The 27,362-nt window shown below is 39.7% G+C and overlaps 1 protein-coding gene and 1 long non-coding RNA gene across 2 annotated transcripts in view; one reads left to right on the top strand and one right to left on the bottom strand.

Moving 5' to 3' along the window:
• dgkb (diacylglycerol kinase, beta) overlaps nucleotides 1-27,362 on the bottom strand; it is a 290,604-nt gene that overhangs the window by 161,891 nt on the left and 101,351 nt on the right. Inside the window, exons 3-6 of the mRNA XM_034174329.1 lie at nucleotides 25,937-26,013; nucleotides 23,186-23,206; nucleotides 16,651-16,798; nucleotides 11,822-11,959 (exon numbers count right to left, since the gene is read on the bottom strand). Coding sequence (XP_034030220.1) covers nucleotides 11,822-11,959; nucleotides 16,651-16,798; nucleotides 23,186-23,206; nucleotides 25,937-26,013 — 384 coding nt within the window. The remainder of the gene's footprint in view (nucleotides 1-11,821; nucleotides 11,960-16,650; nucleotides 16,799-23,185; nucleotides 23,207-25,936; nucleotides 26,014-27,362) is intronic.
• LOC117514042 lies at nucleotides 1,861-13,808 on the top strand. Its single transcript, XR_004561782.1, has 3 exons — nucleotides 1,861-1,870; nucleotides 8,697-8,707; nucleotides 13,673-13,808. It is a non-coding gene; the product is annotated as an uncharacterized LOC117514042 (long non-coding RNA).

A 27,362-nucleotide genomic window follows, 5' to 3' on the forward strand; every position in this document is an offset into this window, starting at 1 on the left:
ATTCATCCTCTACACCCACTTAGTCCAATCAAGGGTCAAGGGGGGCGGGGGAGCTTTGTCCTGGAGCTTATCCCAGCAGTCATAGGGCGTGAGGCAGTCATGCTGTGTAAAAATCTTTTTTTTTTTCTATGTCCCTTTAACAGTTAAATATGGTTGGGGTTTCACATTATAAATACTTAAAGTCAGACCATTCTGTATCTGTTCATGCAGGAAATAGGCCATTTTAAGCAACATTCAGGCCTGAAACTACTTGAGTTTCGCTTCTTTAACATGTGTCACAGGAATCCACTTAGGAAGTCTGCACATCCCACGATGCTCACACAATATGTGGGAGAGAGTTTGATTGATGTCACATGTCAGACTGAAGAGGGGTGAGGAAAACAGGAGCTCCTTTCCATTTACAGTGACATGCAAAAAAAAAGGGAATAATTTCTTAATTGTGTTTTAGGCTTTGTTCAGACTGCCAGGTAAATAAGATTTAAAGCACATCTGATCTCACTGACTGACTGTCCACATTACATGCAGTAAGTAACCAAAGCAAATTTCTGTGTCCATGTTGGAGTCTTCATCTGCGGTGTAATCCACATCGGTTGCTAGAGTAATGAAAGTTACACACTTGTAAACAGCCCCGTGACTCCTGTTCAGTGTCTGAACGCTGCAGCTACAGAGCTCTGACTCATGCGATATGGATTATAATCAATGCTATATTTATATATTTTTTATTTTATATATTGTAAAATAAATAACCAAAAAAAACAAACAAACCAGAAACAGAAAGATACATGAGGTGTGCTGTCGGTTGACAGTGTGATCAGCCAAACAGGCTGTTTGGGAAAGAAGCACTTGCATATGTGCACACAAAATAAGTGAATATGAACTGAAAAATCATGTCCAAAAATGGTCACACAAAATGCAGTGTGTAATAAAAGGCTTTAAATGATGTGGACGGACAGAGCAGCTGTTTTTGTGTGTGTGTTTGCCAGGTTTTTTTTTTTTTTGGTGGGTGGGGGGAGTCCCCTGCTTTCACCCGGCTGCTCAAAGGGTGCCAGGAGAGTCATTGCAGATTGCATCACGTAATGGGAGCTATGTGCTATGTGGTGTGAAAGTCACAGACCGAACAAAACACGGTCAGAATCTGATCTCAGCGTTCAGACAAAAACAGATTTGCAACAATGCAATCTGAAATATGGAAATAAAATAAAGTCTGCAATCTAACAGACCTAACACATGCATTCATTAACCTTCAATAGCCGCTTAACAATGAAGGGTATCAGGGGAACTATAGCCTATCCCAGCCGACACTAGAGGGGGGTACACCATGGGTGGGATGCTATTCTATTGCAGGGCCACATATAGATCAAGCAGGGCTCAGATGAAGCCCACCCAGAGAAAGAAAAAAATGCAGTTCCTTAACTGGCCACTTGAGGCTGGCTCCAAAAGCAAGCAGGTTCCTATTCAAGTCCATGTCAAAATATCCAACTTTCAAGCAAAAATTAACATGTTCAGAGCCTTCTACAACCCCAATTCCAATGAAGTTGGGACGTTGTGTAAAATGTAAATAAAACAGAATACAGTGATTTGCAAATCCTCTTCAACCTATATTCAACTGAATACACCACAAAGACAAGATATTTAATGTTCAAACTAATAAACTTTATTGTTTTGTGAAAATATTTGCTCATTTTGAAATAGATGCCTGCAACATGTTTCAAAAAAGCTGGGAAAGTGGAATGTTTACCACTGTGTTACATCACCTCTCCTTCTAACAACACTCAATAAGCGTTTGGGAACTGAGGACACTAATTGTTGAAGCTTTATAAGTGGAATTCTTTCCCATTCTTGCTTGATGTACGACTTCAGTTGTTCAACAGTCCGGGGTCTCTGTTGTCCTATTTTGCACTTCAGCACACTTTTCCACTTTGCGTCTGTCCATTTCAAATGAGCTCTGGCCCAGAGAAGGTGGCAGTGTTTCTGGATGTTGTTGATGTATGGCTTTCGCTTTGCATGGTAGAGTTGTAACTTGCACTTGTAGATGTAGCGATGGACTGTGTTAACTGACAATGGTTGTCTGGTGTTCCTGAGCCCACGTGGTAAGATCCTTTACACAGTGATGTCAGTTACTATGGTTATATTATGGACTGTAGAAGCTGGAATCCCCAAATTCCTTGCAATTGAACGTTGAGAAACATGGTTCTTAAACTGTTGGACTATTTTTTTCATGCAGTTGTTCACAAAGTGGTGATCCTCACCCCATCTTTGCTTGTGAATGGCTGAGCCTTTTGGGGATGCTCCTTTTATACCCAATCCTGACATTCATGTGTTTCCAAATAGGTGTTCTTTGAGCATTCATCAACTTTCTAAGTCTTTTGTTGCCCCATCCCAACTTTTTTGAAATGTGTTGCAGGCATCTAGTTCAAAATGAGCAAATATTTGCACAAAAACAACAAAGTTTATCAGTTGAACATTAAATATCTTGTCTTTGTGGTGTATTCAATTGGATATAGGTTGAAGAGGATTTGCAAATCATTGTATTCTGTTTTTATTTACATTTTTCACAACATCCCAACTTCATTGGAATTGGGGTTGTACACAGTAAAATCACCAGTGTAAAATTAAGACTGCCAGTGAGCATATGGTCCCACTCAGAGTGCTTAAGACATTTTAAGCCAAAACGTTCTGCATAAATAGGGTCGTGGTCATTTTGAGTGGCAGCTGCTTTAATAAGGTTGGCTTAGCTGGTTTGGACTCAAAGCTCAGGGCATGTTCAGGCTGCTTATGTCACACAATGGAGCCACCCACGCTCCACCTCTTTATCTATTTATGGACTCTTTGACATAGTTAGAATGAGTGCTGCCATCCCTGTCAACATGGCAACACCCAGATATAGGCTTCATTATCAGCTGTTCAAGTTCTGTATAGAAAACCTGTGGGTGATGACATGCAGGGTTTTTTCAGTATACGAGGTCTGGCCGTAAAGTATAGGTCCTTTTTATTTTTTTCAAAAACTATATGGATTTCATTCATATGTTTTTACGTCAGACATGCTTGAACCCTCGTGCGCATGCATGGGTTTTTCCACGCCTGTCGGTGACGTCATTCGCCTGTGAGCACTCCTTGTGGGAGGAGTCGTTCAGCCCCTCGTCGGAATTCCTTTGTCTGAGAAGTTGCTGAGAGACTGGCGCTTTGTTTGATCAAAATTTTTTCTAAACCTGTGAGACACATCGAAGTGGACATGGTTCGAAAAATTAAGCTGGTCTTCAGTGAAAATTTTAACAGCTGATGAGAGATTTTGAGGTGATTCTGTCGCTTTAAGGACTTTTCACGGTGCGAGACGTCGCGCAGCGCTCCCAGGCGGCGTCATCAGCCTGTTTCAAGCTTAAAACCTCCACATTTCAAGCTCTGTTGATCCAGGACGTCGTGAGAGAACAGAGAAGTTTCAGAAGAAGTCGGTTTCAGCATTTTATCCGGATATTCCACTGTTAAAGGAGATTTTTTTAATGAAAGACGTGTGGGCGGATTGCAGCGTCGGCTCGCAGCCGCCACGACGCTCCGCCACAGGAAAAACACCTCTGTTGGAAGCCTTGAGGACAAGTTGGAACATCTCCAGCTGATAAACAATTTCTCATATACTCACTCCACTGAAAGCCATCAAAAGCCAACTGGATTTTAACAAATGGTTATCAACACGGAGGTGTTTTTCCCTGTGCCGCTGCACCGCGTCGGCTGCGTCCCGACGCGCGGACCTGTCCGCACATCTTTCATTAAAAAAAATCTCCTTTAACAGTGGAATATCCGGATAAAATGCTGAAACCGACTTCTTCTGAAACGTCTCTGTTCTCTCACGACGTCCTGGATCAATAGAGCCTGAAATGTGGAGGTTTTAAGCTTGAAACAGGCTGATGACGCTGCCTGAGAGCGCTGCACGACGTCTCGCACCGTGAAAAGTCCTTAAAGCGACAGAATCACCTCAAAATCTCTCATCAGCTGTTAAAATTTTCACTGAAAACCAGCTTAATTTTTCGAACCATGTCCACTTCGATGTGTCTCACAGGTTTAGAAAAAATTTTGATCAAACAAAGCGCCAGTCTCTCAGCAACTTCTCAGACAAAGGAATTCCGACGAGGGGCTGGACGACTCCTCCCACAAGGAGTGCTCACAGGCGAATGACGTCACCGACAGGCATGGAAAAACTCACGCATGCGCACGAGGGTGCAAGCATGTCTGACGTAAAAACATATGAATGAAATCCATATAGTTTTTGAAAAAAATAAAAAGGACCTATACTTTACGGACAGCCCTCGTATATACAATCTATGATATAGACAGACAAACACACTTACAATCTCACTCAGTGAATATATAGTTTCCAATTCACCTAACCTGCATGTCTTTGGAAGTCAGAGGAAACCAGAGCACCTGGAGGGAATGACCAAACACATATGGTTCAAAAAAATGGATGTGCAGCTACAGAAAATTCTGTTTGGAAGGTTTTAGCCAAAGTGTGTTCCTCAAAATTGGGAAAAAACCCTCATAATGATAAATGCTGTCATCTTGTGACTCACCAAATTAAAAAGGAACATAGTGAGGACAACCCGATTTCACATCAGGTGAATTTTGATGCACCAGATCAATAAAAAATGTTATTTGTTTTGCCAATGTAATATCCTATAGCAGGGTTGTCACCAGTGCAGCTGACCATAGAAAACACCTACACTGTGATTTGGATCTCCTATGCTGTGATTTGGGCCCCTACACTGTGACTCAATCAGCGTAGGGGGGGCTTTTCAACATGTCCAACATGCATCAACAACGTCCAACATGTCTTTTTCAAAGGACATGTTGGACGTTGTTTAACGTCCCAGTTAGCAACACAATGTATTCATGATTGTAAGTCTATCTTTGCACATTGCGTTAATAATTAGTGGTCGCTGATGTATTTTATGGCTAATTATCCCTCTTGCTCTGTGATTCAGCAGGTGCATTTCTGCCGGAGGTTGAACAAGTGTCACAGTCAACATGTTTGTGAAGTGTTGTGTGTTCCAGAAAAAAAGGGAAAATAAAAGTAAAACATTCAGTCTGCGAGTCATAACCACATGATTAATGAGCAAAAAACAGAAGAATGAGTGACGGACATCACCCTGCTGGGAGGAGCTTTTTTCAGTGACTGTTTGGAGTGAGGCCAGACTGAGCTGAAGCACTTCACCTGGCCAGAAAGCCACACCAGTCTTTCAGAGAGAGAGACAGCAGCTGGTGTGATCAAGCAGACACACATGCTCCAAAATTCACTTTTGTATATATATATATATATATATATATATACACACAAACCCAGTTTGAGCATCAGAGCTTCTGCAAATTTGTCTGAGGTAAGGGAGTAATCTGAAAATAAATGTGACATTAGCGCACAGCTGAAGTTTTATTAGCTAATGTTAGCTTAGCCTTTAGCTGCAGGATGTTGAATCAATCGTTCAGATGAGCTGAGTGAACATTTTATATTTGTAAATTGTTTGATCTATTTTTGTTTTTACCAAATAAAGTTACACAGTTTTTAATGGCTACTGCACTGACTACAAGAAAAGTCTCAACTTTAAATAACTTAGATTTTTTTTTTTTTTTTTTTTTTAACTATCAAGCAATCAGACCTTAAAGAAAACAGCACATTTTCTTTGTATTTTAAGAAACATATATTTAAGAAACTTCACTTGTCCCACATAAGAACATTTCAACATTTGCTGTGCAGGGAACCTTGCAAATATAGAAGCGCTTCAAAAACTTCCAGTGATGGAGATGAACACCAAAACCTGAAGTCCTGAAGGAAGATGAGAACATCTCTGCTCTTCAAAATGTGAGGAAAATGTCTCCAAAAAATCCATCAAGAGGTTCAAGCTGCAGAGGAGACCTTCATTTGGTTAAATGTCTTGCTGCTACTCTTCTAAATAAAGCAAAGTCTCTTTAAAGAGCAACGATTTTATTATTTGAAAAGTTGTTTCCTTTTATATTTGAATATTAAATGGAAGAATCATTAAACATGTCTATGAAGTCAAAGTTCAGTCAAAAAGACATTTGCACAGGTTGAATAAGCCCCGCCCCTATTATGCATCATTTCAAAGCATTCACAATCACGAGAATAGTCAGATTCATAATTTAGCAATTACTCATCCCAATTACACCATTAAAAGCAATCACATAGTCAACGAAAAATGATTTCATCATGAGGTTTATGTCACATTGAGAAATCCTAATTAACAGACACACTGCAGTCATTGATACATTATACAACATTATAATAAATATTTATTTATATACAGTGTTTTTTCCTGGTTGAAATGCATATATGAATGAATGAATGAATCTACCAGACTTAAAAATGTATACATTACTTTTCATGCTATTTTATTTGTCGAAAAATAAATGCCCAAGGTTCCTTCTAATGGCAATCAAGAAATCATCTCATCTGAAACAACAACAACAGATAAGTTATGGTTTTAATTTACAGATGAACATCAAAGATTTCTAAAGATTTTTCTTACTTAATACTATTTTAATTACAAGTTTTCTAATGTAAGCAACATTTTTTAACATCAAAATATACAATAATCAGAAATTAATCTTGAAGCTAAAAAACATTTGTAAGGAATTTCTTTAGAAAACTGCTGTGTATAAATTAACAGTTCTGATGTTTCTTTGACACACATTTCTACACTCTTCCATATTCTGGCCTTATGCCTAGTTTCTTTTGGCTTTAAAGTAAGGCTGTAACAAAGATTAAAAATAAATAAATAAATAAATAAAACTTGGGCTTTACATCACAAAATATGTCCCTCAAAATGCACGCAATAGTGTTTCAGAGGATTATAAATTTAAATTTTTTTGGGGGGGGGACATGCCCCCGGACCCTCCTACAATACGGCTATGCCACACCGTATTCTCCCCTATGCTATGAAAAAAATCTTGATGAGAACACTCCATAGACATGTCTGCCACCTGCTGGATGGTTTGTGGATGCTGGATGGGTGATTTATCAGGAGCAACTGTTTGTCAGTCATTGAGAAAGACAGACATTTATGCATTTTAAAATAATACATCAGCAAAGTAAGCTGTAAGCTAGAGTGGTTAGATTCTGAAATGCAAATAACAGTCTTAGCTGCAAAGAAAACCCAGAAAGGATTTTGTATGAATTTAGGTGTGAAGGGAGGAAAAAAGCAAACTAGATGGTCGAGCTCAGTAAACAATGAATGGCGTCTGTGAAACAGTGTTTTTATTGAAAAAATAAAACATTTAACATAAAAACCTGATGGCAAAACTGCAGTGATGTTCAGAAGAAGAACTCACATTAAGCGAGTGAGAACACTGTCCTTTAACTGGCTGGGACTTGAGATTCTGACCTAATGTACAGTGCCTTCCAAAAGTATTCTTCCCCTTGGTATTTCACACATTTTAATTTGTTTATGCCATTTCAAATACAAAAAGTAAATCAGAAAATGAATTTCTTTCACCAAAACATCAGATCTAGGCTTGCATCTCAGATGTGCCTTCTGGGAAACTGCAGCTGAACTTTCAGGTCTTTTTCTTAAGAAAATCCTTCTCTGCTCCATGTCATGATGAAGCTGTATAACTGGGGATGCAAAATGCAAAGTATGCACTCTGCACAATTTCTCCAATCACAGCCACAGAAGCCTATAACATTTTCTGGGTTGTCTCCATGTCTTGGTAGCTTTCCTCACTTATTACCTTCTTGCTCAGTCACTCAGTTTTTGAGAACTGTCTACTCCACACAGATTTACCTTAGAGTGTCATACTATTTTATTTCTTCATAATTGATGTAAATAAAGTCCAAGACATTCAGTAACTTGGAAATGTTCATGTATCCATCCCCTGACTTGTGTGAAGACAACTGGGTACAAAACTGATTATTTACAGGTATTATACCAAAGTATTCCATTACTTATGCAACACATCAGCTCGGCTTTTAGATTTTTAATAAATTTATAGCAAGTTGTAGAGGGTTGTTTTCAGTTTGAGTTTAAGGAAGATCATTTTAGAAATTTGTATTTTTTTTTTTAAATGGAATAAACAAATTAAAATGTGTGAAATACCAAATGTTCCAATACCTTTGGAGGGCACTGTATATACCAGTGGCGACTGGTGATAAAAAGTCTTGGTGGGGCTGGTGTGCCAGTAGATTCCCTTGCCTTGTCCAGTACAGGCATTCAAATGAACAGTCAGAAAATTACTCCAATTCCACAATAATCATTTAATGTCCTTCTCAAAATCAGCAGTTTCACAGATAAAGTTAACCATTTACAGCTATATTAGGCCTCATTTATACTTTGGAAAGGAACAGTATCAAATACAACACTCAAGTTCTTGAGCAAAGAACATTTTACCATTTGACACCAATTACACACATAGTACACCAAACTGTACTGCACTGCCATTATCTTCAGACAAACAGATCCTGGGGTTCACAATGACACCGACCTTAACAAAATAGAAAATAACAAATTTAGACTCTTTCAAAATATGGAAAAATTCCTCATTTGACAAAAGAACATTATGTAAAACTGACAATGTTCACACCACCTTCCAAAAAAGAGAGGGAGTGAAAGAGGTGGTGTGAGTGAGTAAGTGTGTGTGTGTGTGTGTGAGAGAGAGAGAGAGAGAGAGAGAGAGAGAGAGAGAGAGAGAAATTTAAGGTAAAATTTAGGTAATAATTTGCATGAACATTACTGAGTGGAATGGAGGCAAAATAAAGAAGCTAGAATAACTTAAATTAAATAATTTGTCTAACTAATAACACCAAAACCTTTAAATTAAATTGGTTAAAATGAATTAACAGTGTAGAGGAAAAAACAAATTAAGTACACAAAACCACTTAATTAAATGCTTTGCTAAACTTGAGTTAGTCTCATTATAAGTGTCTTGTGTGTACTCAGTAGTGACTGAGTTAGAATTTCTTTTAAAAATACATGCAAATTGCTATTTTAGGTTTTTTCTTTGTTACGCTGAGCAAATCATTCATTTTACGAGGTCTGTCAAGAAAGTATCGTACCTTTTTATTTTTTTCAAAAACTATATGGATTTCATTCATATGTTTTTACGTCAGACATGCTTGAACCCTCGTGCGCATGCATGAGTTTTTCCACGCCTGTCGGTGACGTCATTCGCCTGTGAGCACGCCTTGTGGAAGGAGTGGTCCCGCCCCCTCGTTGGATTTTCATTCTCAGCAAACAGCTGAGCTACTGCCGCTTTGTTCCATTAATTTTTTTTCAGGAGCTCTGCCAGACAACCAGCTGGAAACCATTTCGAAGATTCGGTTGTTTTTCAGTGAAAATTTTACGGGCTTCACAGAGATTAAGGACTGTTACTACAGCTTTAAGGACGGCCCACAATGGCGCATGGCATGCCGCACTCCGAGCTGCGACGACGAGGCAGAAAACGCCAGATCAGTTCTAAGCTGATGGCTCTGTGGATACGAGACCGTCGTGTGCACTTTCTCTGGTTATCACAAGAGCTGGACATCAGCCATTTTCCGGCAGATTTCACTTTTAACAAGAGATTTTGTCATGGAAAGTCGCGCGGAGGCTTCGTGCGTAATGACCGATTCGCTGTTTGAGCGAACACCTCCGTTTCGGCGTGTCATGGGACAAGTTAGGACATACCCAGCTCTCCACAATGTCTCTGATACTTACTGGACTGGTAAGCATTGAAAGCCGAGATAGACATGTCCCAACTTGTCCCATGACACGCCGAAACGGAGGTGTTCTTTGTCTCGTTCAAACAGCGAATCGGTCGTGACGCACGACGCCTCCGCGCGGCTTTCCATGACAAAATCTCTTGTTAAAAGTGAAATCTGACGGAAAATGGCTGATGTTCAGCTCTTGTGATAACCAGAGAAAGTGCACACGATGGTCTCGTATCCACAGAGCCATCAGCTTAGAAATGATCTGGCGTTTTCTGCCTCGTCGTCGCAGCTCGGAGTGCGGTGCGCCGAGCATCCTTAAAGCAGTCCTTAAAGCTGTAGTAACAGTCCTTATTCTCTGTGAAGCCCGTAAAATTTTCACCGAAAGCCAGATAAATTTTTCAAATGGTTTCCAGGTGCCAGTCTCTAACAGCTTCTGAAAAATTCTGATGGAAAAAAGTCCAAATCATTCCGCCATTTCCAGACAATGAAAATCCGACGAGGGGGCGGGACCACTCCTTCCACAAGGCGTGCTCACAGGTGAATGACGTCACTGACAGGCGTGGAAAAACTCACGCATGCGCATGAGGGTTCAAGCTTGTCTGATGTAAAAACATATGAATGAAATCCATATAGTTTTTGAAAAAAATAAAAAGGTACAATACTTTATTGACAGACCTCGTATACTGTGGAACACTTCAAAGAATATTTCACTTCTGTGGGCTGATCCTCATTACGTGTAAACTGAAATCAAGTTGAGACTACTCCTATATTTTATGACCAAAATGCCACCATGGTTGCAGCTTTGAACACTGTTACAAACAGCCCCGGTCTCCCCTAAACGGTATAAGTGGTCCACTGTACCAATAAAGATCACAGCTTTGACCCCCTAAAACAAATATCACCCATTCATTTTATCTGAAATTTTCATTCTCATTTCCACACAAGGAGCAACATTCAGCAGTAAATCCTAACAGCTCGTGGGCTCACCTGAGCTCAAGTGGGATCCGAAAGCAAAAGTGAATCTGCAGCTGAAAACCTCCAAGGACATAACAGCCAGGAGCAGCAGCATAAAGTCCCAAATTTCTTCAACTTACTTCAGCAAAACAAAAAGACAAAAAAAAAAAAAATACAACCCAAATGTCGGTGGGGTTTCTGGTTCCACCAACAACACTTTGATAAATCCACGGGTGACTCAAGCCATTAAATTTGGCCAAATATTTATTATTTTTTCTTAGCAACCACACACAATTGGTTCAGGGCAAAAATTCTATCGCCCCCAAGATATTAAATTTGGTGATGCTAATTGGCCAAATATTTATTATTTTTCCTTAGCAACATACACAATTGGTCATTTCGCTGCACTTAATGGGGCTGATGAGTGAGCGCCCAAGAAGAGAAATGATATGTTCTGTGCTTCTGTCGATAGAAATGCACTTTTGAATGAGAGTCAGTTGGTGGAAATGTTGTTTTAATAATTCAGATTACATGTAGGCAAATACTATTAAGAAAACTGACATTTATAATGCATTTTTAAATTATTTTTTATCATTTTTCCCCTCCACACCAGGGAGGGCGGCGCCCCAGTACCCCTATGGGCCAGCCGCCACTGGTATATAAATATAGCTTTCTAGGCTCTGTTGTCTTTATTCATTCATGTTTAAGGGTCAGTTATGTTTTGCAGCTCCAGGAGATTTTAATTTGTGGCAGATGAGACAAAAATGGCTCTTTTGACAATAAAGGTTGCAGACCCTTGCAACCAGAGTCTGGATCCACCATTGAATTGAAAGTACAATCAGAAGTGTGAAGTTCAGTGATTTTGTATCAAAGTTTATCTTAAAGTATTTGAGTTGAGCAATACAAGAATTTAGCTGTGTTGTCTTTTGTATTTTGTTTATTTCACTGCACCCCATTTTAATAGTGTATAGTCTGGGACAAGAAAACTACCGGTGACATTCCGTCTGCCTCCAGGATAAATGTCTGAACATGGGTCCTGGTTTCATATTTGACTGGTTTATGTCACGTGACCATTCTACGTTACTAGTGTTTCGTGTGGCAGAATTTTCTATACTGTACCTTCATGTACCTCAGACGCAGCTTTCTACAAGTAATAATCATGTGACACCAGATTGGACTCACACTCGAGCTTGTCCTCAGGACGTCCGCCCTCAAGTAATGACAGGTAGCATACGATGTCCTTAAGTTGGACTGCATCCAGAGGCCTGGGCACGGCGGTCGCCTTCAGCGGTGTCGAGCTGCCTTTGATCAGCTTCAGCCCTGTGGGCACACAGGGATAAAAGGTCAACATATCCTCCACAATGACTCCACCGTCAACCCAAAAACCTGCTGGGAGAGGATGTCTCTCATCAAACTGTCAGACTGATCAATGGTGACGGGCAGACAGTTCACCAAAAGGCAAATGCTCACCAGCTTGATAATATTTATGGTGTCTCATCCAGTTTTAGCCTTTGTGTTTATAAAAGGGCTGTAATCTTGGAAGCACTTATAAAAATGACACTCCTTTGTAATTGTGAGAGCAAACAGCGACTCCAAATGTCAGTTTTCATCTCAAATAACATGTATACTGTTTCATTTCAAAACAACAAAGTCATGAGGTTAAAAACAAGGATTTTGGGGCACTGCTGTGCTCTTGAATAATTACGAAGTGGTATCATAAGTATCAAATGGGTAGCAGCAGGTCGGGCTTTTTAACTGACTTTTAAACCCACAGACAACTTCAGAGTCCCATGATCCTTTGCGCATGTGGAGATTTGTTGCTTCCTCACAGTTATCATTAAATTAAGGTCCTTCTGGAATGGAGATTTCGGTGCCACATAATCTGGGTGTTATTTGTTGTGGGATTTGCAGAAAAGAATTCTATATATACGCAGTAACTTACATTTGAGTGTGTTCGGCTGTCGCGTGTCATGCTGGTTTGCATTTCTTTTCCTCGTGCGTGATGAGCGGTGACACCATTTTCGTTATTTACAACTGGCAAGATGGACTTGAACCCCTCCAAGCGCACAGAGGGTGATGGAAAAAGACTCCATTAGTGGACCACTTACCTAAATTTAGTTCTGGTGATGTTATATTAGTAACATTTTTGTAAATAAAGTTTAACAGTCAAAAATGTTTGTAAACTGTAAAAAGCTGACTTATTTGTTCCCATTGTAGCTTAATTATAGACCATTTGCAGTAACATCACAGGGGAGGTTTTTTTTTTTTTTATAAATATTCCATTTACAGAAAACAGTATTTCTATACTGCAGGGTTTTTGTTTGTTTGTTTGTTTGTTTGCATGTATAAAGTTGTCCTCTGACCAGTAGCGGTTAGCTGCCTGTGCAGCTCTACTCGGCTGTCAGGTTCAGCCACATTCAATAAACATAATGCCGCAGATATGATACAGTTATTTATTTTTGGTGGCAAGTAATCCTTGAATATGTGATGGAAAAACATTTGAGCAGGTCATTTTATTGCATTAGCACCATTAGCATTAGCAGTCTCATCTTTCCTTCTTCTCTTGGTGCCTCCTAAATTGCTTTCTGGGTGGAGAATACTCCAGGAGGACCCCTATTGTCTGAATGGTGCTGTACTAGGGGAGCTACGACCACTTAAATATCACAGAGATTCAATGAGAAGACCATTGCAGGTCACAGCAAACTAATTTGTGCCTAAACTAAATTCATCCATGGGTTTAAGATTCAAAATGGCGTCCAAAATGGCCACCAATAGACCCTTATCATTAAAATACATAGTAGGAACACACAACAGACTTAACAATGACAGAAATTATTGGTGTTTTAGTGGAAAAAAAAACCTATTTTGTTGGCCATCTTGGACACCATCTTGGATAATTGGCTTGAGGCTAGTTTTTTATTTTTAGGAACATCCTGATTGTGTTTTGGGGTCATCTAAGGAACCTAAAAAAGTTGGTTTGGTTTAGTCCTGGGGGGGGGGTGGATGCAAAGGTAATGGTCGTTGCTCCCCTAGTAAAATTTCTTGTTGTTAAATACAAACTATTAAACAAATATTTAACAGCGAATTGGCTGTACAATGTGCTCACGGATCTGTACAAAACATCCACATAGCCAAATGTGTTAGATTATGACTCTCCTCCTCCACATAACAAACTAATAGCGGATTAGTGATCACTGAAGCTAGTTATCATAGGAGGAAGTCCTCTTGGAAAATCATTGTGAATGTAGCATGTATGCTAATTGTATATACTGGAATATTAAAATGGTTAGTATTGTCTAATCCTCATCAAATAGTAAAATTAAATAATAATAAATAACTAAGTCATTAATCAGTTGCACATATTAAAACAAACACATTGCAGCACTTTGTGTATCACAATACTTAGCTGGCTAATGTCTTAGACAGTTTGAGCTACATCTCAGACTTACTGAAAATAGAGAGGGCTTTTTCAGTCAACTACGAGATGAAAACTGCTTCCATCACAACAGGTCCAATTGAATAATGGCCTCACATCCAAGAATCCATCGAAAATCACCTTCTATAGCTTCAGTGATGTGATATAATATTAAAGGAAAATAAAAAGTAATAAAACCTGATTTAATGGCAGCAGGGGACTTGACATCAGTGGCAAATGGATGTGACGTGATGATGAGCACAGAGTCTGAAGAATGACAGTGATTTGAAATGTCTCACTTCCTATTATTAATGAAAGAATGGAAAAAAAATCACTACCACATGTAGAAATAGACATGTCGACTGATCCAGACACACAATGTACTATGTGCTATGATGCATAAGCTAATAGGCCAATAAGGCCCTATGTTGACGATCAATGGTGCACAGTCTAAAGTACATATCACAAATAGATTCAGGCCATGTCTGCACATTAACACAAACCAAAATGTTGGGTGCAAAGAGGCTGGAATAATGCTTTACACAGGGGAGGTGATGGTCTAGTGGTTAAGGTGTTGGGCTTGAGTCCAGAAGATCATGGGTTCAAATCCCCGCCTGACTGGAAAATCACTCAGGGCCCTTGGGCAAGGCCTTTAATCCCCTATTGCTCCCGGTGTGTAGTGAGCGCCTTGTATGGCAGCACCCTGACATTGGGGTGAATGTGAGGCATAATTGTAAAGCGCTTTGAGCGTCTGATGCAGATGGAAAAGCGCTATATAAATGCAGTCCATTTAATGGGTGTATGGGCCAAACATAATATCAATCAATCATATTGTAATGTGTCATTATCTTTAATGGAAAGGATGCTCTGGAATCTGGTGCACTGATATTCTCAGGTTGAACACAAAAGAGATAATGTTGGAAGTTATCGCAAAAGTTATGACAACTGGAATAATGCCAGTGGCATCTGCAGTGATCTATGACTACTGTTAACTGATCGAGGTGCCTCTGTTTCAGCCTATGACCTGCACCTCACACACAACTTCCTGAATGAATGGTAATACTATGCAATATCACTTGCGACACATTTTAAAGTGAAAAACTCTTTAATTTGTCCTTCACTAGAGTCCTGATTAGCGTTTTCCCTCCACTGAAAATGCTGAAACCGATGGAAAGAAATTGTTTGTGTGGGTGCTTAATCAGGACACTCATCTCATATTTCTTTCATAACTACCATGGTGGGTAAAATTTTTAAATTCAATTTTTATGGATGGCAGGATCTGAGATCTTGAAACCCATTCTCCTGGAGTGGCACAGACCACTACCAAAGTCTCTAACATGTTGTACATTATCTTTTTGGATTCAAACTTTTAGCTCAAATCTTGTCCCCTGTGTCTTTCTGATAGAAATGCAGCATAAGCGCAAGTTCTGCCAGGAAGATGAAAACTTCATATTTATTTTTCAGTAGCTGCTAATCACTGTGATAATGTCTAATATAAAACAGCCAGTCACCTTTCAGTCATTAGCTTACAACCAACAGGAGACAAACACATTATATAAAAATGTCAGTCCTAACTCACCTCACTCTATTGTTTTTAGTTTTTTTAGGGACGCTCCCTCCTCCACCCCACTGCCACCGATGCCCCTGCCTGCTATGAATGGCAGGAGCTGAGAGCTTGAAACCCATCCTCCTGGTATGACAGGGACCTCCACCAAAGACTTTTATTTTGTGCATTAACTTTGTGGATTAAAATCCTTAACTTGAATCTTGGTCCCTGTGTCTTTCTGGTAGAACTGGCTGAAAAAGTGCCGATTTGTATTAATAATGATCCAATATTTAGTCTGTCCAATTACTTATGGCCTCTGAAAATGGAGGGATGGTGTATGTTGTAAATCCTAAAATGAATAAAGCGATATTTTGTTGAACCACTTGAATTAAAGTTAAAGATCAATATGACAAGCACATCTTGATGGTTTAATTTCAACTTCATTGTGATGGTTTAAACAGGAAAAATTACAAATAAATAAAAAAAAACATGTCAATGTGCAAATGGACCTTCCCTTGATTTGTTGAAAGAAAACTGGGTGTGAAGAAAATGATTGACTGGGAATTTAACACAGCACTTTCAAAGGTAAATTTAAGTCTTTATTTTCTATCTCACTGTGCAAAATTACCTTGTTTCATTGTTATTTTGTTGTTCAATAACTTTGAAAATTTGAATAAATAGAAAATTGGTTCATTTGCACTTAAATGATAATAAAAGCAATGTGTACTGTTTTCATTAAAAAAAAAACTCTTATTACCACATTAAATTGAGGTATTAATATTGAATGCAGTAAACAAATAGGGCTACTGCCAAGACAGTTGGCAAACTTCACAATGCAATTTTCAGCAATGGAACAGATTCAACAAAAAATCCACATGATTATCTGATGGCACAAATGCAAAACGACTGTGTACTTCCAAAGCTCTGTGGGTTTGTCAGGATGACAATCTTAATGTTTGGTCCAAAGGAGTCAGCTGATACCTGTAATGACTTCTCCAAAACACTAAAATGATGTGTTGATAACTGCAAAGGTTTTAGTTTGACACTTACCTGAGACTCTGGGCTTGTCTGAAGATGTGGGACTCAGTTTTGATCCTTTGTTGCTAAATGACATGAAGAGGTGCTGACAGAACTCTTCTGGGAGTTCAGTCTCCAAGAACGTCTGCATAAACACCTTGAATCCCTCAAAGTCAATCTCCTGAACCAACACAGAAATGGAACATGTTATTTTACTTTCAGGGCTTAAGGGAAATATCTTCACTCATCTTCAACTGCTTACTCCATTTAAAGTAGACCTGCATTGAAATAAATGTGGTCAGATTTCAGAAAGAAATAGCTAATATGTATTTATAAGACCCTTGTGAATGCAGTAAAGTAAATCTGTAAGCCCAAATTTGTAATTCAGCGGAGAAATCTTCGTTTAAAAATGACAAATTTGCAACTAAAATTTAGCCCGCCACAAAAACTGTTTGTACATCCGGATCATTTCCATGACATCAGGGATGAGACGACGCCTTCCCGTCTTCAGTCCGATCCCACATTGAAACTGATTTTAAGTGTTAGTAATGTTACTGTTATACACATCCTGGTTTCAACATCCAAAAGTAAGCTGCAATGAATGTGAGATACAGCTCTGCATGCTCAGATCAGCGGCGGCATCGACAGCAGGTGCTGTTCTTCCCCGACGCCTCGCTCTCACTGTCCCCGATGCGCTTACCGAGTGCATGCGCTCATTAAATGCCGCCACGGGCCACTCACACCCCCGTGTCTGCTGTGCAGCCGGCACCACCTCCCTGCCTGCTGAATGGAGGTGCAGCCAACTTGGCACAAGTCCAGAGACTACGCTCGCCGTTTTAATGCAGAGCGCGTGGTGACACCTGTTGTTCCCAAGGACAGACTTCTTGCGGCAAAATCCGCAGCGCCGCACGTCTCGGTAATCGGAGCCGCAGAGCTCCGTGGCCGCTGAGAGAGGTTTATATATTTTTAATGACTTGAATTCTTTGCGGGTCTCACCTCCGTAGCCCGCGACGGTACACCGGAGGCGAAAAACAGTAGATTTTCAATGCGACACCACTCAATCAAACGGGCGTATGAAAAAGTCCACAAAAATAATTTTCAAGCACAAATAAAAGAAATGTGTACTCACCAAGCGTACCACAAGACAATATGAAGTTTTAAAAAATTAGATCCTTCCGTAAGACTAGAAAAAGGTGCAGATGCAAACTGACGTAAATCCACAAATTACAGTTGGCGCGCGCAATGCATGCTGGGAGAGGGTCTTCTCCCTGATGTCTCGGCAACGTCCATGATGAGATGACAGTTTTGCGGAGGGCTAAATATTATCTGTAAATTTGTCATTTTTAAATGAAGATTTCTCCGTTGAATGACAGATCTGGGCTTGCAGATTTACTTTACTACATTCAGAAGGATCTTATGTGTAAATATAAGTCATTTTTTGGTCCAAAGATCTGACTGCATTTATTTCAATGCAGATCTACTTTAAGGGTCACAGGACTGGAGCCTACCCAAACAGTCATAGGGAGTGAGGTGGGGTACACCCTGGACAGGACGCCAGTCCGTCGCAGTGCCCCATATAGACAAACAAACACAATCACACCTGCACGCACAACTACGGACAATTTAAATTTTCCAATCCACCTAACCTGCATGTCTTGGATGTGGGAGGTAGCCGGACCTAGAGGGAACCCACGCAAACACAGGGAGAACACGTAAACTCCACACAGAAAGGCCACAGATGAGAATCGAACCCATGACCTTCTTGCTGTGAAGCAACAGTGCTAACCACTAATCGGCCGTGCTGCCTGCCTTAAGGGAAATATTTCAGAGTTATATTGTTAAAGAACTAGTGGGTTACCCGTGGCGATCCATGAGCTCTAGATTGGGTAGTATTTAAAAAATAGGTAGCTGACAGTTTTCAAGGGTGGTAATAAATTATGCAAAGTTTCTATAATGACTTGCAATATTGTTTGAGTCCAGAATGTTTTTAAAACCTTAGACCTCAATAGTTTTTAGAAGAAAAACTCAACTCTTTTATCTCCTGTTAATTATGTAATTTTGTAACATTAATTTACTGTCTTAATGTATTCATAAATAGTTTAGGTTCTTGTTACCATATACACACTATTATAATTATTATTATTACACTGGTCAACAATTTTTTTTCTTGCATTGACTTTGAGAACTGATTTAGGGTAATTTTGAGGTGCTGAATCCGAATCTGAGCTCAGATTTCTTCTATCACATCACATTTTGTCTAATCTGCATGTTCCATATTGATGGATTACACATTTACGTTTGATGCCACTAATCATGCACAAAAGTAGCTTCAAAGCATATTTTAACCCCTTAACACCTGAATTTATATAGCTGTATATAAAAAAATGTTTTGTGTGTGTTTTTGCCTTTAAGTAGATGGTAAATAATGTTGAGATTATTAATTTCACTTTTGCACAAAAAATAAATAGTAATTTTGGTATTTTGGTAATAATTTATGTTATAATGTTATAATAATAATACTGGTATGTTGCAAATATGCGACAACAGGCATACTGGTCAATTTGGTATGTTGCATATTTGAGTCAAATATTGTAGCATATATGCGACAATAGGCGTTAAGGGGTTAAACCAGATTCACAAAATGTGAACAAGAGCTGAAATATCTTTTATGGTGCTGAAGAGGTGTGTGAGACTGCAGCTTTTGCTTCAATGCTTGATATGAGAAATATGTTTTCATATCTCAGAAACGTGATGTGATTGGCAAAAACTAACACCAGATTCGTATTCAGCGCCCCCAAATGACCCAAAACCCTTTGAAAAACTCCATGCAAGAAAAATCATGTTGACCAGTGTTATCAGTGTTATTATTATTTTATTCATTGTTACTTCTATTTCATCATTTGATTTTTAAATGGACCACAATGGAAATAATTGTTTTCACTTTCTTGTGCATCCATATATTTTTAATGTGTTTACAATTATATTATGTACTTACATTGAACTTACTCAATAAAATCACACAGGCACGCACAGCTTTTTGTCTTTTCTGCATTCTGCCACAAGCAAGTCCTTTTATTTTTACACACACAACAGAGACGGCAGCAGAAGACATCAAACGCATTACACTTTTCACTCATGGTAACAGCAACATTAACTACAACACTTAACTAAAATGAATAAACCAATCGAACTACAAAAACACAATAAATTAATAACAATAACAACCCTGTTAAACTAACATGAACTCACAATTCCAACATTTAAAACCCCAAAAACCACAAACTCCCCTGCTGCATTGTAGCACAATGTTCATTGTTCACTGTTGTTAGCTAATATCGCTAATTTCTCCAAAAATATTAATCCCATCAACTTTCCGTTTTCGCAGTGTTCATCCTTCACCTAAAATACACAAGCATACCAAAAGGCAAATGTCAGCTCTCCCCAGTTTGTCTGTGATCGAAGCCACACACATGCACGCATACACGCGTACAGAGGCCACTTGCCTATTATAATATAGATATAAGAATGTTTTCTCACCTCGAGAGAAGATCTGTGTTTATTTGAACAATTATATACAGATTTTCTGAACTCAGAAACCTGTCAAAAGTGTTGTTTGGGTGGAACATGTTTCTCCATCTTTGCATTCAGTGCAGTGTCAGATTGTTTTCTTTGTGTACTCTCCATGCTACAGGTTTAACCTTTATGTACAGCAACAGTTCTGAAACTGAAAGAAATTAATGATTCAACAGTTATTTCTATATCTTTGACCTTTCTTGGCTATTTACCGAGGCAGATTACTAATTAGTTCTATTTGAGAGTTGCTATGCAAAGAAAACAAGAATTCTCTGGACCATTCCTGTTACAAAAGCCGTTCTGCTGAGCATTAAGCTTATTATTCAAAGAAAAAAACTTAATAGTAAGAGTTATTATTTTAAAAATGCAAATGTAATCATCTGTCATGTTTAACAGTCTTTGACTGTGAACACAATTAGCACCAGACATTAGGAAAAGACAAAAGCAAGAATGGTTCCTACCCGTGTAAAGAACAGAAATCTGTAATTTTGTTCCTCATTAAAAACTAAAAGCTATCAGCATTCATTTTCAATTCTTTATTGTTTCATGGCTGCTTGAGAGAGAGAGAGAGACAGAGAGACAGACAGACAGAGAGACAGAGTGGACGGAAAGAGTAACAGATATGTACTTTGATTTCTAAGATTTGTTTCGACACATTGTTCACTATATATGCACGAGGTTCAGCTGACTTCTGCCTCCAGTGTAATTATCTCAATAACAAGCAATATATCGAAGTGAAACTGGTATGAGAAAAATCGTTAACTTACTGACAATCACGACACCAAGCAGTCTTTGCCAGCAGTTTGGGGACATACACAGACGTGCATTTGAAACAATGTGCTGTTCTTGTTATTCCTCACAGTGGAGGGTCGTGCACCCGTGGATACTCATTGATGAATGAGTGCTTGTCTGTGGCAATTCCTGTGTAGATGTCAGCACAGTCAGGAGACGATGAAGGAGGTTGAAGGGTGAAAATCCACCCATGACAAGTCTGCATGATCAGGCAGGCAGTGGGCGCCCCATAACAGCCACAGATACACAGCATCAAGTGTGGACGTGATGACATAGTCCTCATAGAATTGTTGTGTGGGCCGCCAGAAGAGGAGGTACTGCTGGCCCACCACCAGAGGGCGCCCTGCCTGAAGTGCGGGCTTCAGGCACGAGAGGGCGCTGCCGCCACGGTCACAGCCGGGGGTGACAGCTGTCACTCATTATCTCTTGACAGCTGTCACCCATCTACTCTACAGCATCTCACTCCATAAAGACCAGACGTCATCTCCACCTCGTTGCCGAGATATCGTACTTCTATGGAGGTAACTTTCTCTGCCTGCGTACTATATTGATTGATTCTAAGAGCTATTGTGTTGCAGCTGTCTACCCAGAGGACCGGCGTGGGTCGCGACTGTTTCGTCCTACGTCCGTCAGATAAGTGGTTAAACAGACGCTGCACGAGTGTGTGTTAGAGGTGGAGGTGGCATTCCCACCGTTGTTGTTACGGGGTGTACACACACTCACACTTGACTGTCTTTGTTCTTCGCCAGCAGTACCAGATCCAACAGCCGGGGACGGTGATCACCTGGGAATTCGGGACTTGGCGGCTCCAGTATTCACCAGGTTCGGTGGCGGTGGAAATCGTGTGGTTCCGGCTCTTCTCAGGACAGACGTCTTCTATCCTCGAGCCTGCCCACACGTCACCTTTGTGGATTGACTGTTATCAAATTCTGTGATTGTCTGTGTATTCATTGTGCACCTTCACAACATTAAATTGTTACCTTTTGGCTCATCTATTGACCGTTCATTTGCGCCCCCTGTTGTGGGTCCGTGTCACTACACTTTCACAAGAAAAATTTTTGGACCATGGCAACACTGTGAACTCCAATCAATGTATGGACAGTTTGTGCGCTTGAAGCGGGTTCATCCTAGAAAACGTGCAATTCTTCAGCATGACAATGCTGAAGAATTGCAGACAAGTCAAGAAAACAGGAGGCACAGCAGCGGCTCAAATCTTACCACTCCTGACTTACAGTCTGGATCTCACGCCCTCTGACATTTAACTTTTTCCCCCAATCTGAAAGAACACCTGAAGGGACACTTTACACTTATGATGCAGAACTGCGAGCAGCTGCGAGTCGTTGGTGCCAAGAGAAGACACCCAATTTCTTTAACGATGGATGCAAAAACTTGTCCGCCGTTGGTGTAAGTGTGTGGGAAGGTAAGGTGACTATGTGGAAAAGTAATGGCACTGCCAGAGAACATTCCAAGCTTTAAACAGATATGCAATTCATGTTAGTATCTTGCTTGTTTTAGGAATAATCACGTAGAAGGCAGAACATTTCAACCAACTCTCATATCTATCTATCTATCTATCTATCTATCTATCTATCTATCTATCTATCTATATATATATATATATATATATATATATATATATATATATATATATATATATATATATATATATATATGGTGATTCCATAATTTTTGCCAGGGGTTGTATATATATATATATTTCCTCTGCTTGGTCTAAAAAAGTAACCGTTACTGACTGCCACAATCTTTTTTTCTTGATTTCTTATAGTGTTTCTTAAAGCCAGAAAGTTGCCATTTGAAATGACTTTAGTTTTGTGTCATGTCTGTGATCTGCTTTTTTTCTACAAAATTAAACAACTGAATGAACATCCTCTGAGGCCGGTGATTCCATAATTTTTGCCAGGGGTTGTATATGTGTGTGTGTGTGTGTGTGTGTGTGTGTGTGTGTGTGTGTGTGTGTGTGTGTGTGTGTGTGTGTGTGTGTGTGTGTGTGTGTGTGTGTGTGTGTGTGCGTCTGAAATTTCCACAAACACAAATAATTGTATCTTTTTTATTCCAATCGCTTGTAAATGTCTATTCATGTAGTTCTTGCAAAATACATTATTATGGTCATACCAATGAAGCTGATGTAAATGAACTGAGGTGGTGGTGGGGGGGGGGGTGTTGTTGAGGGAGTGTTAGTTACCTGACTGAGGATTTCCTGCCTCTGTAAGGTGCAGCATGTTAGAGAGAGACAATATTTTTATGTACAGTTTGCATGTGCATAAATAAAATGTTACCTCAAAGACATGATGTCTGACCATGCACCTTTGGTCTGAATGATTATTTCTTGTTTGATAATTAATTCATTAAAATGTGGCTGCAGTCATTTTTAAACAGGATTTCAACTTTATATTCACAGGATAACGTGATTGTCTTTCCTTTCTAAATACCACAATCCTGTTGGCCTGATGCACTACAGTTTAAAGAGAATAACAAATGCAGCTCTTTGGTGTTGAGACTTTATATTCACAGGATAACGTGATTGTCTTTCCTTTCTAAATACCACAATCCTGTTGGCCTGATGCACTACAGTTTAAAGAGAATAACAAATGCAGCTCTTTGGTGTTGAGTGAGGTGTGTCAAGATAGGGCCCTTAGTATAGTCAAGAATTAAAATTAAAGCATCAGCTACAAGCCAAAATATACAGTTGTGCTAAAAAGTTTGCATACCCTGGCAGAAGTTTCTTTTTTTTTTTTAAAGAAAATCCTCCTCTATACCACTTCATCATGAAGATGGATAACTGGTGATGCAAAGCTTGCACTGTGCACAATTTCTCCAATCACAGCCACATAAGCCCATAACCTCTCCTGGTTTGTCTGGGTGTCTTGGTGGCTTTCCTCACTGCTCTCCTTCATCCACAGTCACTCAGGTTTTGAGAACTGTCTACTCCATGGAGATTTACCATAGAGTGCCACATTGTTTGCATTTCTTTGTAACTGATGTAAATAAAGTCCAAAATGTATTCAGTGGCAGCTTTACGATCAGAGAGTCTCGTTCACAACCACCACAAAAGACTCCAAGTTACCGTTGATGTTAAAGGGGCAATACACAGTATTAAGAACAGGGGTATGTAAACTTTTGATCAGGGTCGTTTGGATAGTTTGTGTTGTTATTATGATTTCTAAAGAGTAAACCTGGCTGTTTGACAATAAATGGCTTCACCTAACCACTAACCATGAGTGAAAAAGAAGTTTTTGTGTTATCATTCATATTCTCTTAAAAATGGCCAAAAAACTAAACTTCTGCCAGGGTATGTAAACTATATATATATATATATATATATATATATATATATATATATATATACAGTGAGGAAAATAACTTCTCCCACTTAGAAATCATGGAGGGGTCTGAAATTTTCATCTTAGGTGCATATTCACTGTGAGAGAAATAATCTAAAAAAAAATCTGGAAATCACAATGTATCATTTTTTAATAATTTATTTGTATGTTACTGCTGCAAATAAGTATTTGAACACCTGTGAAAATCAATGTTAATATTTGGTACAGCAGCCTTTGTTTGCAATTACAGAGGTCAAATGTTTCCTGTAGTTTTTCACCAGGTTTGCACACACTGCAGCAGGGATTTTGGTCCACTCCTCCATACAGATCTTCTCCAAATCTTTCAGATATGGAGTTTCAGCCCCCTCCAAAAATTTTCTATTGAGTTCAGGTCTGGAGACTGTCCAGGCCACTCCAGGACCTTGAAATGCTTCTTACGGAGCCCCTCCTTAGTTGTCCTGGCTGTGTGTTTGGGGTCATTGTCATGCTGGAAGACCCAGCCATGACCCATCTTCAGTGCTCTTACTGAGGGAAGGAGGTTGTTTGCCAAAATCTCGCAATACATGACCCCATCCATCCTCCCTTCAATACGGTGCAGTCGTCCTGTCCCCTTTGCAGAAGAGCACCCCCAGAGTATGATGTTTCCACCCCCATGCTTCACGGTTGGGATAGTTTTCTTGGGGTTGTTCTCATCCTCTAAACATGGTAAGAGGAGTTGATTCTAAAAAGCTCTATTCTGGTCTCATCTGACCACATGACCTTCTCCCATGCCTCCTCTGGATCATCCAGAAGGTCACTGGTGAACTTCAAACAGGCCTGGACATGTGCTGGCTTGAGCTGGGGGACCTTGCTGCCCTGCAGGATTTTAAACCATGACAGCATCATGTGTTACTAATGTAATCTTTGTGACTTTGGTCCCAGCTCTCTTCAGGTCATTGACCAGTTCCTCCTGTGTAGTTCTGAGCTTTCTCAGAATCATCCTTACCCCACAAAGTGAGATCTTGCATGGAATCCCAGACTGAGGGAGATTGACAGTCATCTTGTGTTTCTTCCACTTTCTAATAAATAATCATAACAGTTGTTGTCTTCTCACATGCTGCTTGCCTGTTGTCTTGTAGTCCATCCCAGCCTTGTGCGGGTCTACAGTTGTCCTTAGACAGCTCTTTGGTCTTGGCTATGGTGGACAGGTTGGAGTGTGATTGATTGAGTGTGTGAACAGGTGTCTTTTATACATGTAACAAGTTCAAACAGGTGAAACAGGTGTGAGCCAGAATTCTTGCTGGTTGGTAGGTGTTCAAATACTTATTTGCAACAGTAACATACAAATAAATTATTAAAATAATCATACATTGTGATTTCCAGATTTTTTTTTTTTAGATTATGTCTCTCACAGTGGACATGAACCTAAGATGAAAATTTCAGACCCCTCCATGATTTCTAAGTGGGAGAACTTGCAAAACTGCAGGGTGTTCAAATACTTATTTTCCTCACTGTATATATATATGCACTCAAACACATTTGTTATCATCCATCATTCAAGAGTAAATTTTCCTTTTGTGTGAACAGGAGTAATAATAACACTGCTGTATGGTTCCAGTGTGTACAATACTCACCGCTTCTGGATTATATTTAGCCAAAACACCATTTCCATGGAACTCTTGCAGCACATCTTTCAGCTTTTTTGTTGAATCTGTAATAAAAAAGTAATGTTGACAGCAGTCACTGTACGTGTGGTTTGGTTTTGAGTGTTTGTGTGTAATATTTAGCTTCCCTTGCACTAATCCACTCATTCATTTGCAATTTTAGCACAAGTGTGAATGTGCAGGGATCATGGAGCTGAAAAGCACATAAATTGTGTTACTTCAAATGACTTGCCCTCTGTAAAATTGCAAGAAGTCAGAGAAACCCATCTGTGTTTGAGTGATTTGGTGGCCACTATACCCAAAGACGTATTTATGGATCTTCCTCGACTTTGCCAACACTTTTATTTAAGATCCCCAGCAGCTTAGAATTATGTGCACCATAAGTGGATCATATATTTGGCTTGGCTGCAGGATCATGACATCTGCAGAGACTCTTTCACCCCCATTTGTGAGTCACAGCTGTGAATAAGTAGCCTGTATCACAGAACACCAAAGTCACATGAGCCTCAGATTTGATATATTGCACAACACTGGAGGCCTTTATTGGTTTTAGTCACACTATTGTGATTATGAAAGGTTGAAACAAAAGTTTTCTTCATTAAACCACAATAAGTGCTCCTTAAAAAGTAAGGGAGCACCATTTTTCCAGCTGACATTTAAACACACAAGCTAAAAGAGGCTGTGGATTCCTACAAGTACCTCGAGCTGTGACAGGACAGCAACCTGGACTGGACAACCCACACCAACCACCTGCACACTAAGGGACAGAGCACGCTGTATGTCCTGGGGAGGCTGTGGTCATTTAACATCTGCAGGGAGCTGCTGTGGATGTTCTACCAGTCCATGGTAGCAAGCATCCTCTTTTACACCGTGGTGTGCTGAGGGGGTAGCACATCCAAGAAGGACACATCCAGGCTGGAAAAACTGATCAGGCTCTGTGGTTGGCATGAAGCTGGACTCTCTGGTGATGGTGGCAGAGAACAGAACAACTGGAAAAACTGCTGGACATTATGGATGATGCCAGTCACCCTCTGCACACCATCATCAGCAACCAGAGGAGCCTCTTCAACCACAGACTGCTCCTTCCCAAGTGCAGGACCAACAGACTGAAAAACTCCTTTGTCCCTCAGGCCATCAGACTGTACAACTCCTCACTCAGGGGGAGGAGGAGTAACAGGAAGACAGAGGACAGGAATGAGAGGAACAGTAGTTGTCAGTCAACAAGTAGGGAGCAGTATTTCTGGTATGTATATTTGTGCATTTATATTTATATTTGCAAATTGTTTTTTACTTTCACTTTTAATACTCTGTATGCTTCTTTGTGTGAAGCATGTAGACAATGCTGCTGGAACAGTGGTGGGCACAGTTCCATCTAACAGCTAAGTAGCAAAGCTAA

Source organism: Thalassophryne amazonica, chromosome 7, assembly GCF_902500255.1.
Source record: "Thalassophryne amazonica chromosome 7, fThaAma1.1, whole genome shotgun sequence".
NCBI lineage: Eukaryota > Metazoa > Chordata > Actinopteri > Batrachoidiformes > Batrachoididae > Thalassophryne > Thalassophryne amazonica.